This window comes from Amblyraja radiata, chromosome 14 (assembly GCF_010909765.2).
Source record: "Amblyraja radiata isolate CabotCenter1 chromosome 14, sAmbRad1.1.pri, whole genome shotgun sequence".
Taxonomy (NCBI): Eukaryota; Metazoa; Chordata; class Chondrichthyes; order Rajiformes; family Rajidae; genus Amblyraja; species Amblyraja radiata.
Genome location: NC_045969.1, coordinates 11,531,291 through 11,546,478, shown reverse-complemented (window position 1 = coordinate 11,546,478; position 15,188 = coordinate 11,531,291). Strand labels below are relative to the sequence as shown.

Sequence of the window (15,188 nt, the reverse complement as noted above, 5' to 3'; positions counted from 1 at the left end):
TGCACAAGCCAGAACCTGTTTTAACCACCTCAAAATGGTCTGTACTGATACCTTCTTATAAGTTTTTTTGTAACTAATGAACATAGTTAATTCAGAGCCTCTGAGGCTCTTAGTGACCTTGATGTACTGTTGTAAATGTGTAACTACACACAACCGAAGGTCCATGGGGTATGCCATGAAAACTAGTTTGAGCCCTGACACCCCTGGTCTGCTCTGCTTGATTAAATCATAAACATAAAATGTTATATTATTTACAGATGTAACCATCCTGTCCAGTCGCAGCTTATGCAACACCTGGACCCATTGCGCTGAAACCAGCGCCATGAGCATGACCACTTTGTAAGTGAGTTTGGGCAAAGACAGGGATGTAGCTGGAGCCCACTGGTGAAGCAGCGTGAGCACCACGCTCACATCCCATATCTCCGAGTACCTGGGCCTGGGGGGAATAGAGTTAAAAATACCCTTCATGAACCTGGATATCAAAAGGTGAGACCCAACAGAGTGGTGTCTCGATCCCAGCAATAAGTATGACGATAAGGCACTCCTGGCACTATTTATCGCACTATAACTCAGTCTCTCATCAAAATATAGTGTTGAGAGGAATTCCAACACATCCGTTATGCGTGCCATGTCATACGATATGTTCGAATGTAAACAGAACACCTCCCATTTCTTGAGATGAGAGATGTACTGTTTCTTGGTACTATCCCTCCAGGTCGCAGTGATCACGTCCACTGTACGATCTGATAGTCCGAGCCCCAAGAACGGTCTCCTCAGAATCTGCAAACCAATAAATTAATTTGGTCATGTAGTGGATGGCTCTCCCCAGTCACAGGGTGAACCAGCAGATTTCTGCATTTGGGGACAGCCATAAAAGGCTGTGTTATCATTCCCAGAACGAGTGGGAACCATGGCTGTGTAGGCCAGTCAGGTACTACCAAAATGCCTGAGGCGGAGTCTTGCTGGATCTTAAGCAAACACCGACTGATGAGGCAAAATGGGGGGAATGCATACAAAAACATTCCACCCCAGTGTAGAGAATGCATCTTACGGCCACTGCCCCTGGGTCAGGTTCCCATGAAACATATTTTGGTAACTGGTGATTGAGTCTGGATGCAAACAAATCGATATCCGGTACGCCATACCAAGCGACAATGTCATTAAACACTTCATGATTCAACATCCATTCTGTGTTGTCATTGAATTTCTGTGACCTGGTGTCCGCCACCATATTGAATCTACTTGGTAAGTAGATAGCTGAAACCCAAAAGTTTATTGTAATACACCAGTGCCAAATAAGGTTAGCCAACTTATCACAGGATACTGACTTGATTCCACCCATGTGATTAACGTATGCCACCGCTGTAGTGTTGTCAATCTGAAGTTGAACATGCAAATTATGCATGTTGTCACAATAAGCCTTCAGCCCATAGAGTGCTCCCAACAACTCTAAGTAGTTAATACAATGTGACTGAAGAATTAATGATTCATGCACATTCCATGTGCCACTACAGCTAGAGATGGTATTAGTAGCTCCCCATCCTAGAGCACTAGCATCAGTTTATAAAATAAGTGAAGGTTTATCGACCAAAACTTTAGTGGAGCAATGCCGAATATTCGTCATCCACCATTGTAACTCAGCAATGGCTTCAGCTGGCAACCGCATGGGTCTACTGAAGTGACCTGCATGGAATTTGAGTGCCTGCTCCTTTGCACGTTGTAAATTTTGATAATGCAAAGGCCCAAACTGTGCAGCTGGAAAGGCAGCCACTAATTTGCCAATTACACTAGCTACATGTCGAATAGAAGGTTGCTCCTTAACAATGAGATTGTTACAGACTTCTATTAATTCTAATCTCTTGCCCCAAGGCAGAGTCACAGACATGTGAATTGAGTTAATGGTAAATCCCAAATAATCAATAACTCTAGATGGTATCAACTTGGATTTAACTGGATAGATGAGAAACCCCAATCTCTCAAACATGAGTTTAGTAGTTGAAACAGATAATTCAGCTAATTTCAGAGTTTTCCCTATGATTAGGATATCATCCAAGTATGCCATCACAATATGATTCTGAGCCCGGAGTAGCCCCAGCACTGGTTTTAATAATTTTGTAAATAATCTGGGGGCTGAAGTTAATGCATTAGGCAATGCTTTAAACTGCCACAATTGCCCCATCCAGCTAAACTTCAAATATCTCCGGTGATCCCAATGAATGGGTACCGAATAGTATGCATCTTTAAGATCGATGCATGCCATATAACATCCTTTGGAAACCAGTTGTTTAGCAGTAACAAAGTTTTCCATTTTGAAATGTTTATACTGCACAAAGGAGTTGAGTCGAGTCAAATCAAGGATGATTCGGCATCCTCCATCCTTCTTTTGCCTTGTAAATATATAAGACACAAATTGGTGAGGTTCATGACACAACTTCTCAATTACCTCTTTTTTGTATAATACTTCAATTTCAGCTTGTACATCCAAACATCCCTGTTGTGAATGTCCGGTTCGGTGTATGCTGTGTGGGTGGAAACAAATTGAGAAGGAATTCGATTTGGAACCCTTGTATACTGTGCAGTATAAACGGATCTGATGTTATCCAACACCATTCATTCAAAAACAATTGCAATCTCCCACCAACTTGTAACTGATCCATACACAATATGTTCCGGAAAAAAACAGACCCACCTACCTCCATGGTTACCAGTGGATGAATGGTGTTTATTTCCGCCCCCGAGGTTTGGAGGGTAGGACTGATGGAGTGCGCCAACTGCGCATCTTTGATAAGGGCCGGCTTGGGCCTTGGCCTAAAAAAGACCTCTGCCCAGAGTGTTCGGCCTTCCCACCAGTTTCAGTGAACCGTTTGTTGTTGAAGGGAGCGTAGGGGTGCTGCCGCTGGAGTGATGAAGCTTTGCTAGTTGACGGGACTTTCATTAGCCCGACCATTTTTGCTTCGTCGTCCAGCTCCCTGACCTGCTTTGACAGATCTTCACTGAACAAGAAATTCGGTGGTTGTGTACTTGCTGGCCTTGCAGAGTGCTGCGAATTTGGGGTTCAGGGTAGGACGAATGGCATTTTTGCGTAAGCAGTTGATTTCAAAATGTGCGTTGCACATTAATACCAGGGCATCCTGTTGCACATCAGACAGGGGACCCCCATCCACCGACCTGGTAAAAGGCCGTGATGCCTGAGGCCAGCAACGTTAATATTTTCTGGCGCTTCACCTCCTGGGCTCTGATGCCGCCTCCGATGTAACCCCAGATGGAGTGGTTAACAGCCGGCACATTTAACGAAACACAGTTAGCAGGTGTGTGATACATCCTGGAAGTTTCTTCCATTGCCTCTTCTTGGAGCTGGTGTGAGGTCAGGTAATTGATATTCATGGCGAAGTCCTCATCCAGCGGTTCCCCTGTTTGCGATGGAATTACAAATTTTGATGCCATAGTAGGCACATTGCTTCACGCCCTTCTTGCCTCGTGGTATGCTCCCTGGTTATACCTCCGAACTCCGAGTCAGACCAAAATGACCCCGAATGCTCCCCTCCTCAGAGAGGGAGACATTGTGCAGCCCTGAAACAGGTGCCGCTTCCGCGGGCCCCTGAGGAGACACGCGCTGATATAACTCCGTTCGTTGGAGCATCCTCTCCATCAGGTGCTCCATCCGGGATAAACGTCCGAAGACGTTATCCATTGTAGGAGGGGAACCCTCCTGGCCCGACTCGTCCGAGTCAACGGGCCTTACAGACTTTTTTGTGACTTTCCCTCCCAGCGGGGTTGCCAAGGTGCTCTCGACCGGCACCAAGTCTGAAGCCGCTGGCCACACCGCCAGCGACTCGGAAGGTGAAATCGACGGCCGCCTGCCACCCGCACTCCCGCAGTCTTCCGTAGCTGCTTTCCCCGCGGCCCGTCTGGACTTCACCTTGGACATTTTCTCCATAGCAGTTCGTACTTGTTCTGTAATCAAGAATTACCGAACCAAAAAGAAACGACTTCAGAATAAGTTTTAAACACTTACCTGAGGATTTTTAAACTTACCGCCGGAGTAGCAATGCGCCTGCCAGCCAGTCTTTGCGCAATTCGTTAGACGTAATTTATTTCGGAGTCACGTGACTCCGAAGTAAAATAGCCCATTATCTGTTATTTGCACTTTATCAATTTATTTATTCATGTGTTTATTAATGGTATATGGACATACTGATCTGTTTTGTAGTCAATGCCCACTATGTTCTGTTGTGCTGAAGCAAAGCAAGAATTTTACTTCGGAGTCACGTGAGTGACTGCGTGAAGGGTCGTCCGTCTGCGTGCGCGTCATTACCTCTCGCACTCGCACAACGGACTGGCAGAGGCACTGCTCCTCCCAGCCTTTGGGATTTAAAAAAGCGGCAGGTAAGAGCATTTGAAATATTATCTGCGATCTTGTTCGGGCGTGAAGTTATTGTACTTTCAGAGCCCAAGATGTCGAGGAGACGGTCCACGGGGAAGTCGGCTGCCAAAGACCTCGGCATTCCGAGTAGCGGGCGACGGCCTTTTTCTCCGACATTGCCGCCGGCAGCAGAACCGGCAGCAACAGACTTGGTGCGGGAGGACAGCACTGTGGTGGTCCCGGCGGGACGTAAAGCCACTCACAAGTCTGCCAGACCCGTTGACTCAGATGAGTCCGGGGAAGAGGGATATCCTCCGTCAACGGGGAGCGTCCGAGGACGACTCTCCCACATGGAGCAACTTGTGGAGAAGTTGCTCCATAATGATCTGCTCCGAAGGAGGGAGCAGTATCAGCACGGGTCTCCACAGCAGACCGTGCCAGCAGCCTCATACATGGGGCAGCACAATGTCTTCCCCATTCGAGGGGGAAGTACATATGGAGGAAATTACTCTGAATCAGAGTATGGAAGTACTAGGGGGGAACATTCCCAGGGATGTGCAGAAGAAGTACCACTGCAATCATCCAGGATTGCCATTACAACACCACTGGGTGCTCCCCTGGATGAAGATCTGGCTAGTAATATCAATTATCTAGCATCTCATCAACTAAAAGACCTGGCCATGGAAGAAACCATAAACAGGTACCCCTCACCAGCAAACTGTGCTTCCCTGAAGGTCCAAGCAGTAAACCATGCCATCTGGGGACAGATTGTTAAACCTACTGGGATCTGGCATTACGTCATTTGCAGGAGGAATGGAAGCAGGACTCCTCACCGACAGAGAACAGGACACAATGGCACTATTGTGTAATGCCCATTTCAAGATTAATTGTATTCGCAAGAATGCAATAAAACCATTCGCTGTCCTATGTAAAGCCAGCAATGTTCAACCCGCAAACTACCTGTTCGGGGAAAATCTGCTGAGACAGGTACGGGATTTGGAAGACGAGGCAAAAACTGTCCGCCTCATAATCAGAGGCCAGGCTACTCAAAAGGGTCCAAGGATGCATCCTTACAGCTCTAGACGTTTCACACCTAGAGGGCCAGGCACTGACGGAAGACCTACACCAGAATCAAGGGGCAGGCCCCAGCCGGCCCACAGCCAGGATGAAGAGAAAGCATCCACCAATTCAACCTCCCAAACCTTGCGAACGAAAACCATCGCCATACCGCCAGTAACGTCAGAGGTAAGTCAAACCAGTTCCTTAGGGAACACTTCAGACAGGCCTCATGTACAGGTGGGAGGAAGGTTAAAATTTTTTTTGAAAGAATGGTGTTGGGTCACGACGGATCCGTTTATACTGCACAGTATACAAGGGTTCAAAATTGAGTTCATTTTCAATTCATCACCACCCACACCACATGCAAATTATCGCACATATGTTTTCTCTCAACAAGAAACTATGGGTATACAGAAGGAGATTGGAACTTTATCTGACAAAAATGTAATTGAGAGGTCACGTACAGAACCTCACCAATTCATATCCAATATTTTCTTAAAAGAGAAAAAAGATGGAGAGGTTCGCATCATTCTAGATCTTACGGAACTCAATACATATGTGCAATATAAACATTTCAAAATGGACAATTTATTAACAGCTACTCAGTTGGTTTCCAAAAATGGTTACATGGCATGCATCGACCACATAGATGCATACTATTCGGTGTCTATTCGCAAAGAGTACAGGAGATATTTGAGGTTTAACTGAATGGGCCAATAATGGCAATACAAGGCACTGCCAAATGGGCGGACATCAGCCCCCAGACTAACCATATAGCCATATAACAATTACAGCACGGAAACAGGCCATCTCGGCCCTACAAGTCCGTGCCGAACAATTATTTTCACCTAGTCCCATCGACCTGCACTCAGACCAGAACCTTCCATTCCTTTCCCATCCATATATCTATCCAATTTATTTTTAAATGATAAAATCGAACCTGCCTCCACCACTTCCACTGGAAACACATTCCACACAGCTACCACTCTCTGAGTAAAGAAGTTCCCCTTCATGTTACCCCTAAACTTCTGTCCCTAAATTCTCAAGTCATGTCCTCTTGTGTGAATCTTCCCAACTCTCAATGGGAAAAGCTTGTTCACATCAACTCTGTCTATCCCTCTCATCATTTTAAAGACCTCTATCAAGTCCCCCCTTAACCTTCTGCGCTCCAGAGAATAAAGACCTAACTTATTCAACCTTTCTCTGTAACTTAGTTGCTGAAACCCAGGCAACATTCTAGTAAGTCTCCTCTGTACTCTCTCTATTTTGTTGACATCCTTCCTATAATTGGGCGACCAAAATTGTACACCATACTCCAGAATTGGTCTCACCAATGCCTTGTACAATTTTAACATTACATCCCAACTTCTATACTCAATGCTCTGATTTATAAAGGCTAGCATACCAAAAGCTTTCTTTACCACCCTATCTACATGAGATTCCACCTTCAGGGAACTATGCACAGTTATTCCTAGATCCCTCTGTTCAACTGCATTCCTCAATTCATTACCATTTACCATGTACGTCCTATTTTGATTTGTCCTGCCAAGATGTAGCACCTCACACTTATCAGCATTAAACTCCATCTGCCATCTTTCAGCCCATTCTTCCAAATGGCCTAAATCTCTTTGTAGACTTTGGAAATCTACTTCATTATCCACAACACCACCTATCTTAGTATCATCTGCATACTTACTAATCCAATTTACCACACCTTTATCCAGATCATTGATGTACATGACAAACAACAGTGGACCTAACACAGATCCCTGAGGGACCCCACTGGTCACCTGCCTCCAACCTGACAAACAGCCATCCACCATTACTCTCTGGTGTCTCCCATTCAGCCACTGTTGAATCCATCTTGCTACTCCTGCATTTATACCCAACAATTGAACCTTCTTAACCAACCTTCCATGAGGAACCTTGTCAAAGGCCTTACTAAAGTCCATATAGACAACATCCACTGCTTTACCCTCATCAATTCCCCTAGTAACCTCTTCAAAAAATTCAAGAAGATTAGTCAAACATGACCTTCCAGGCACAAAACCATGTTGACTGTTCCTAATCAGACCCTGTTTATCCAGATGCTTATATATATTATCCCTAAGTATCTTTTCCATTAATTTGCCCACCACTGAAGTCAAACTAACAGGTCTATAATTGCTAGGTTTACTCTTAGAACCCTTTTTAAACAATGGACCAACATGCGCAGTACGCCAATCCTCGGGCACTATTCCCGTTTCTAATGACATTTGAAATATTTCTGTCATAGCCCCTGCTATTTCTACACTAACTTCCCTCAATGTCTTAGGGAATATCCTGTCAGGACCTGGAGACTTATCCACTTTTATATTTTTCAAAAGTGTCAGTACTTCTTTTTCTTTGAATCTCATAGTATCCATAGCTACTCTACTTGTTTCCCTTAGCTCACATAATTTAATATCCTTCTCCTTGGTGAATACCGAAGAAAAGAAATTGTTCAATATCTCCCTATCTCTTTTGCTCTGCAGATAACTGTCCACTCTGTCTCTCTAATGGACCAATGTTATCCCTCGTTATCCTTTTGCTATTAATATAGCTATAGAAAGCCTTTGGATTTTCTTTCACCTTACTTGCCAAAGCAACCTCATATCTTCTTTTAGCTTTTCTAATTTCTTTCTTAAGATTCTTTTTACATTCTTTATACTCCTCTAGCACCTCATTCACTCCATGCTGCCTATAATTATTGTAGATCTCTCTCTTTTTCCGAACCAAGTGTCCAATTTCTCTTGAAAACCATGGCTCTTTCCAATTTTTACTATTTCCTTTCAACCGAACAGGGACATAAAGATTCTGTACTCTTAAAATTTCCCCTTTAAATGTCTTCCATTTCTCTTTTACATCCTTCCCATAAAACAAAATGTCCCAATTCACTCCTTTTAAATCCTTTCGCATCTCATCAAAGTTAGCCTTTCTCCAATCAAAAATCTCAACCCTAGGTCCAGTTCTGACCCTCTCCATAATTATATTGAAACTAATGGTATTGTGATCACTGGACCCGAAGTGCTCCCCAGCGCATACCTCCGCCACCTGACCTGTCTCATTTCCTAACAGGAGGTCCAGCACTGCCCCTTCTCTAGTAGGTACCTCTATGTATTGCTGCAAAAAACTATCCTGCACACATTTTACAAACTCCGAACCATCCAGCCCATTCACAGAATGTGTTTCCCAGTCTATGTGTGGAAAATTGAAATCTCCCACAATCACTACCTTGTGCTTACTACTAATATCTGCAATCTCCTTACATATTTGCTCTTCCAATTCACTCTCCCCATTTGGCAGTCTTAATACACCCCCTATAAGTGTTGCTACACCTTTCCCACTTCTCAGTTCCACCCAAATAGCCTCTCTAGACGAGCCGTCCAATCTATCCTGCCAAAGCACTGCTGTAATAGCTTCCCTGACAAGCAATGCAACACCTCCACCTCTTGCCCCTCCAATTCTATCACACCTGAAGCAACGAAATCCTGGAATATTTAGTTTCCAATCACAGCCCTCCTGCAACCATGTTTCACTGATCGCCACAACATCATACTTCCAGGTATCAATCCAGGCTCTAAGCTCATCCACCTTTCTTACAATGCTCCTCGCATTAAAATATGCACATTTAAGAAACCCACTGCCTCTTATTCTCTGTTTATTTTCTTTTTCTTCTTTCTCCCCTAGATTTTGGGTCCGAGTGCTTCCCTTCTCTGCCTCCTGCCTCACACTCTGTCCACTAGCTTTCTCCACATGAGTCCCTCCCCCCAACCATTCTAGTTTAAAGTCTCCCCAGTAGCCTTTGCAAATCTCCCCGCCAGGATATTGGTCCCCCTCGGGTTCAATTGCAACCCATCCTTTCTATACAGGTCACACCTTCCCCAAAAGAAGTCCCAATGATCTAGAAACTTGAATCCCTGCCCACTGCACCAGTCCTCCAGCCACGCATTTGTCCTCCACCTCGCTCCATTCCTACTCTCACTATCGCGTGGCACAGGCAGTAATCCTGAGATTGTTACTTTTTTGGACCTTTTCCTTAACTCTCCTCCCAACTCCCTAAATTCTCCCTTCAGGACCTCTTCTCTTTTTTTACCCATGTCATTGGTACCTATATGTACCATGACCTCAGGCTCCCCTCCCTCTGATTTCAAGATATCTTGGACGCGTTGAGACACATCCGAGACCCTGGCACCAGGGAGGCAGACTACCATCCGGGTCTTCCGATTGCATCCACAGAATCGCCTATCCGACCCCCTAACTATAGAGTCCCCAATCACTATTGCCCTCCTCTTTTTTTCCCTACCTTTCTGAGCAACAGGGCCGGTCTCTGTGCTGGAGGCCCGGCCGCTATCGCTTACCCCGGGCAGGCTGTCCTCCCCAACTGTACTCAAACAGGAGTACTTATTTTCAAGGTGTACAGACACTGAGGTACTCACTCGTCCCTGCCTCTGCCCCTTGCCCTTCCTAAGCGTGACCCACATGTCTGTCTCCCGTGGTTTTGGAGTGACCACCTCCCTATAACTCCTCTCTATGACCTCCTCACTCTCCCTGACCAGACGGAGGTCATCGAGTTGCTGCTCCAGGTTCCTAATACAGTCCCTTAGGAGCCCCATCTTGATGCACCTGGCGCAGATGTGGACGTCTGTAAGGCTGTCAGATTCCTTGATCTCCCACATCTGACATCCAGAACAGCAAACTGCCCTGACACTCATACTGCCCTCTTACCTAGGATACAATACAAAACAAACTGCCACAATACAATCAGCAGGGATCTGACTCCCAATCAGCTGCACCCTCTTGTCAGCTTCCACCAATCAGCGGTTTCCTCAAGCCCACTTGTTTTGAAGTGCGAATGGAACTTGGAACGTTGCAGATTTTGGTTCCACTCCTCCCTCTCCAATGGCTCTCAGGCCTCTGTAAGCAACAAGCCCCGCGCTCGGGTTTTATCCCTACCGCTTGGGTGTAGCTCCACCCTCGGCGACCTCTCCAACGGCTCTCGGGCCTCTGTAAGCAACAAGCCTCGCGCTCGAGTTTTATCCCTACCGCTCGGGTGTAGCTCATCCTTCTGCGACATCTCCAACGGCTCTCGGGCCACTATTTACCAAACTGCTGAAACCAATTCTGGGTCTACTAAGGTCTCAGAACCACATAGTCATGGCATATTTGGATGACATTTTTATTTTCGGAGTCACCAAAGAATTGGCAGAAGCATCAGTCAAAGCAACCAAAACCCTGTTTGAAAGACTTGGTTTCCTCATCCATCCAGTTAAATCAAAATTGACACCTACCTGGTTCCCAAAGATTTTGGGAATTATAATCCAGCCATTAATGGCTGTACCCAAGAGCAGGGACCTCCTAGTGAACCCAGTTACAGGGAGCAATCATCCACTACATGACCGAATTAACTTATTGGTTAGCAGATTCTGAGGAGACCATATCAAGGTCTTGGACTGTCCGAACGAACTGTGGATGTCATCACTACGGCATGGAGGGACAGTACTAAAAAACTATACGCCACACATATAAAGAAGTGGGAAATGTACTGCAATGCCAACAATATTTCATACAACACAGTTCCGATTACGGATGTCTTGGAGTTCCTATCAACCCTGTACTATGACCATAAACTAAGTTATAGTGCAATCAATAGTGCCAGAAGCGCACTCTCCTCCTATCTAATGCTGGAGGCAGGGCACGGGTCGATAGGAACGCACCCCCTCATAACTAGATTTATGAAGGGTATTTACAATTTAATACCTCCAAGGCCAAGGTACACGAACACCTGGGATGTGAGCGTGGTACTAACCCTACTTCGACAGTGGGGACCGCCAATGGCCTTACCATTATCAAAACTAACCCTGAAGGTGGTCATGCTGATGGCACGAGTAACAGCCCAAAGAGTCCAGACTCTGCAAAAGTTACGATTGGACTACATGACCACCAATATCAACTAAATAACATTCATTATCAGGGACCTGATAAAACAGAGCAGGCCAGGAATGCCAGGGATGAAGATTCAGTTCTTGGCGTATCCAGAGGACCAACGGCTGTGTGTGGTAACATACTTACACCATTATCTGAGAGTTACGGAGAACCTCAGAGGCTCAGAACAATCGGTCCTCATCAGCCATAAAAAACCACATCAGAAGGTATCAACTCAAACCATCTCCAGATGGTTAAAGGAGGTAATGGCGGTAGCGGAACATTGACATTTTTAAATCTCACTCCACCAGGGCTGCATCTAAGTCGGCAGCAAGAACAATGGACGTGCCACTTGACAACATCTTAGCGGCTGCAGGATGGGCGAATGAACGGATGTTCCACCGGTTTTACAACAAACCTATAACCAGACCGGGGGGTGTTTGCACGTACCGTTTTAAGTCTGTTTCCTAGTTTCCGGTAACTATTAAAAATATATATTATTTCTTTTAAAGCATTAGTGTCTTTACTTAACTACGTTATGTCTGAATGCTTTAATGATTACTCTCATCCATGGTCTATCCATTTAGTGTGTGACGCCTGGATTTGTAACCGGCGTGAAATCACAGAGCATTGAAATCTTCACGTAGTCACTCACGTGACTCCGAAGTAAAATAGTAAGATTAAACGATAACTTACCAGTTTGAAGTTTGATCTTGATTTTATGAGGAGTTACGATGAGCGATTACGTGCCCACCGCTCCCACCCTCATACTATCAAGGTCATCTGGAAGTTCTAGTTTCTTCACAATCTTACTATTCTCAGGTCCTCTTTTTATCTGTGATTTTACACCGCTGCTTTGAAGATTGACGCGCACGCAGACGGACGACCCTTCTTCACATAATCGCTCATCGTAACTCCTCATAAAATCAAGATCAAACTTCAAACTGGTAAGTTCTCGTTTAATCTTACTATTTCATTACCCTATCAGGGACACATGACAATAAACTCACTTGAACTTGAACTTGAGATGCAGTTCAATGTGGATAAATGTGAGGTTATGTGAGGCAGATTATTATCTAAATGGTGTCAAGTTGGGAAAAGGGGAAGTACAACGGGATCTGGGGGTCCTTGTTAATCAGTCACTGAAAGTAAGCATGTAGGTTCAGCAGGCAGTGAAGAAAGCGAATGGCATGTTGGCCTTCATAACAAGAGAAGTTGAGTATAGGAGCAAAGAGGTCCTCCTGGAGTTGTACATGGCCCTAGTGAGAACACAGGTGGAGTATTGTGTGCAGTTTTGGTCTCCAAATTTGAGGAAGGACATTCTTGCGGGAATGCAGCGTAGGTTCACCAGGTTATTTCCCGGGATGGCAGGACTGTCATATGTTGATAGAATGGAGCGCCTGAGCTTGTCTAATCTGGAACTTAGGCTGAGAGGGGATCTTATTGAAACATAAAAGATTATTAAGGGTTTGGGCACGCTAGAGGCAGGAAACATGATCCCGATGTAGCGGAAGTCCAGAACCAGGGTCCACATTTTAAGAATAAGGGGTAAGCCATTTAGAGTTGAGGAAAAACTTTTTCACACAGAGAGTTGTGAATCTGTGGAATTCTCTGCCTCAGAAGGCTGTGGAGGCCGGTTTTCTGGGTGCTTTCAAGAGAGCGTTAGATAGAGCTCTTAAAGATAGTGGTGTCAGGGGAAATGGGGAGAAGGCATGAACGGGGTACTGATTGTGGACGATCAGCCATGATCACATTGAATGGCGGTGCTGACTCGAAGGGCTGAATGGCCTACTCCTGCATCTATTGTCTATAAACCCCAAAACTCCATTACCGAAAGGCAGAAGGTTTGTGTACTGTACCTTGGCAGCTTTGAACAGGTTACCAAAGGCACTGAAATGTTGCTCGGCAATGACCGTAAAAATATCCCTTGTGATTTCTGCAATAGTAAAAAGACGACATCACACATATAACTGATAACCAAGATAAGACAACGTGGGGAACCGGGGGGGGGGGGGGGGGGGGGGGAAGAGTGGGGTGAGAACAAATTCTATCTTCGGTTTAATCCAGCATCTGCAATTCTTTCCTACACAAGTTACAAAGTATCCAACCACAGTCATTCCCTCTTCTCCCCTTTCCCATCGAGCAAGATGTACAGAAGTTTGAAAACGCACACCTCCAGATTCAGGGACAGTTTGTTCCCAGTTGTTATCAAGCTATCGAACCATCCACCCACCAACTAGAGTGGTCTTGTGCTCCCATCTATCCCTGATGCACTCCGTAAAAATATATTTAATCGTACTTTACTGGACTTTACCTTGCACTCATAGTTATACCCTTAATCCTCCATCTGCACACTGTGGATGGCTTGATTGTAATCATGCATTGTATTTTCAATGACTGGATAACACGAAACAAAAAAGCTTTTCACTTTTTTGCAAATGTTTCATGCAAGGATAGTTTAACGACCTGAAATGTCACCCATTCATAGTCATGGAGTGATACAGTGTGGAAACAGACCCTTCAGCCCAACTTGCCCACACCATTGAACGTGTCCCAGCTACACTAGTCCCACCTCCCTGCGCTTGGTCCATATCCCTCCAAACCTGTCCTATCCATTCCTTCTATCCAGAGATGCTGCCTGTCCCGCTGAGTTACTCCAACATTTTGTGTCTAACTTTAGTTTAACAAAGCAATCATTCAGCCTTTTTGCTGTGGATATGGTGATGAATTGCAATACGCTCATTGTCACAGGCTTAAGCCTGAAGTATCCATTACCTTTGATGCATGTTCCTGCTTGGGTGCCCAGTGTTCTTGCAATTCAAAGAAGTACACCTTACGCATAGCAGTCACATACCTGTGATTGTCTTCAGTTTCGTAATCGCTGGATCTTCCAGTGTAGAGACCTCTTCCTTAATGAAGGATTCAAAGGTATTGTAGTTGACAAACCCAGGCAGCTCTCTTCCACGGTATGAGTTTTCATATTCGTCAACTACATTTGTCAAGTGAGTTTGGACTGATAGTGCAAAAAAAAAGTATAACTTAATAAAAATATATTCTTTTCCAATCATGCATTTGGTCGTAATAATAGTCAGGTACTCTGCACTCTTTCCAGTTGAACAAAATCTTTCCTCTGGTAAGGTGACCGAGACTGAATATAATACTACAACTGCACCCTCACCCATACATCATACCACTGCAACATAATATCCCAATTTCTATGCTTAATACCCTGACTGATGCAAGGCCAATGTACCGAAAGCCTTCTTGACCATCCTATCTACCTGCAACACCATTTTCAGGGGACTACACACCTGCACTCCTAGCTCCCACTGTTCCACAACACTCCCCAGGGCCTGACCATTCACCACGGCATGTTTGTGATCTGGGATTAGTTAAAGACTGCGCTAGATAATGCAGCATAGTCTGAACAAGTGTTCCGATCCGAAACGTCACCCATCCATTTTCTCCAGAGATGCTGCCTGACCCACTGAGTTACTCCAGCACTTTGTGCCTATGTCTGGTGGAAACCAGCAACTGCAGTTCCTTTCCACGCGTGGAACAAGCTGTACTGGTTAACACAGACCTCGAGAGCACAATGAGACAGGTGCATGTGATAATAAAGCATCAGTCAATCAAAATATATTTATGCTCACATTTTGATACACGCTTGTTCAGGAATGTGTTCCATTCATCAAACTCATTTCGTACTTTGGTGATGTACCTCACGCCATCTATCTGGTTCTGAGGTTCCTCTCCCAAGGTCAGATTTTTTATGTGGTTGCAGAAGCTGTTGATTTTCTGGTAAATAAATCACAAGTTTTGT

At 45.0% G+C, this 15,188-nt stretch overlaps 2 protein-coding genes across 2 annotated transcripts in view; both read right to left on the bottom strand.

Annotated features, from left to right (window-relative positions):
- Window positions 1-15,188, bottom strand: part of LOC116980360 (interferon-induced GTP-binding protein Mx3-like) — a 281,647-nt gene that overhangs the window by 7,470 nt on the left and 258,989 nt on the right. Inside the window, exons 13-15 of the mRNA XM_033032513.1 lie at window positions 15,019-15,163; window positions 14,220-14,378; window positions 13,225-13,301 (exon numbers count right to left, since the gene is read on the bottom strand). Coding sequence (XP_032888404.1) covers window positions 13,225-13,301; window positions 14,220-14,378; window positions 15,019-15,163 — 381 coding nt within the window. The remainder of the gene's footprint in view (window positions 1-13,224; window positions 13,302-14,219; window positions 14,379-15,018; window positions 15,164-15,188) is intronic.
- The window catches only part of LOC116980363 (interferon-induced GTP-binding protein Mx3-like), a 445,599-nt gene that overhangs the window by 186,153 nt on the left and 244,258 nt on the right, over window positions 1-15,188 (bottom strand). The gene's annotated exons all lie outside the window — the stretch shown is intronic.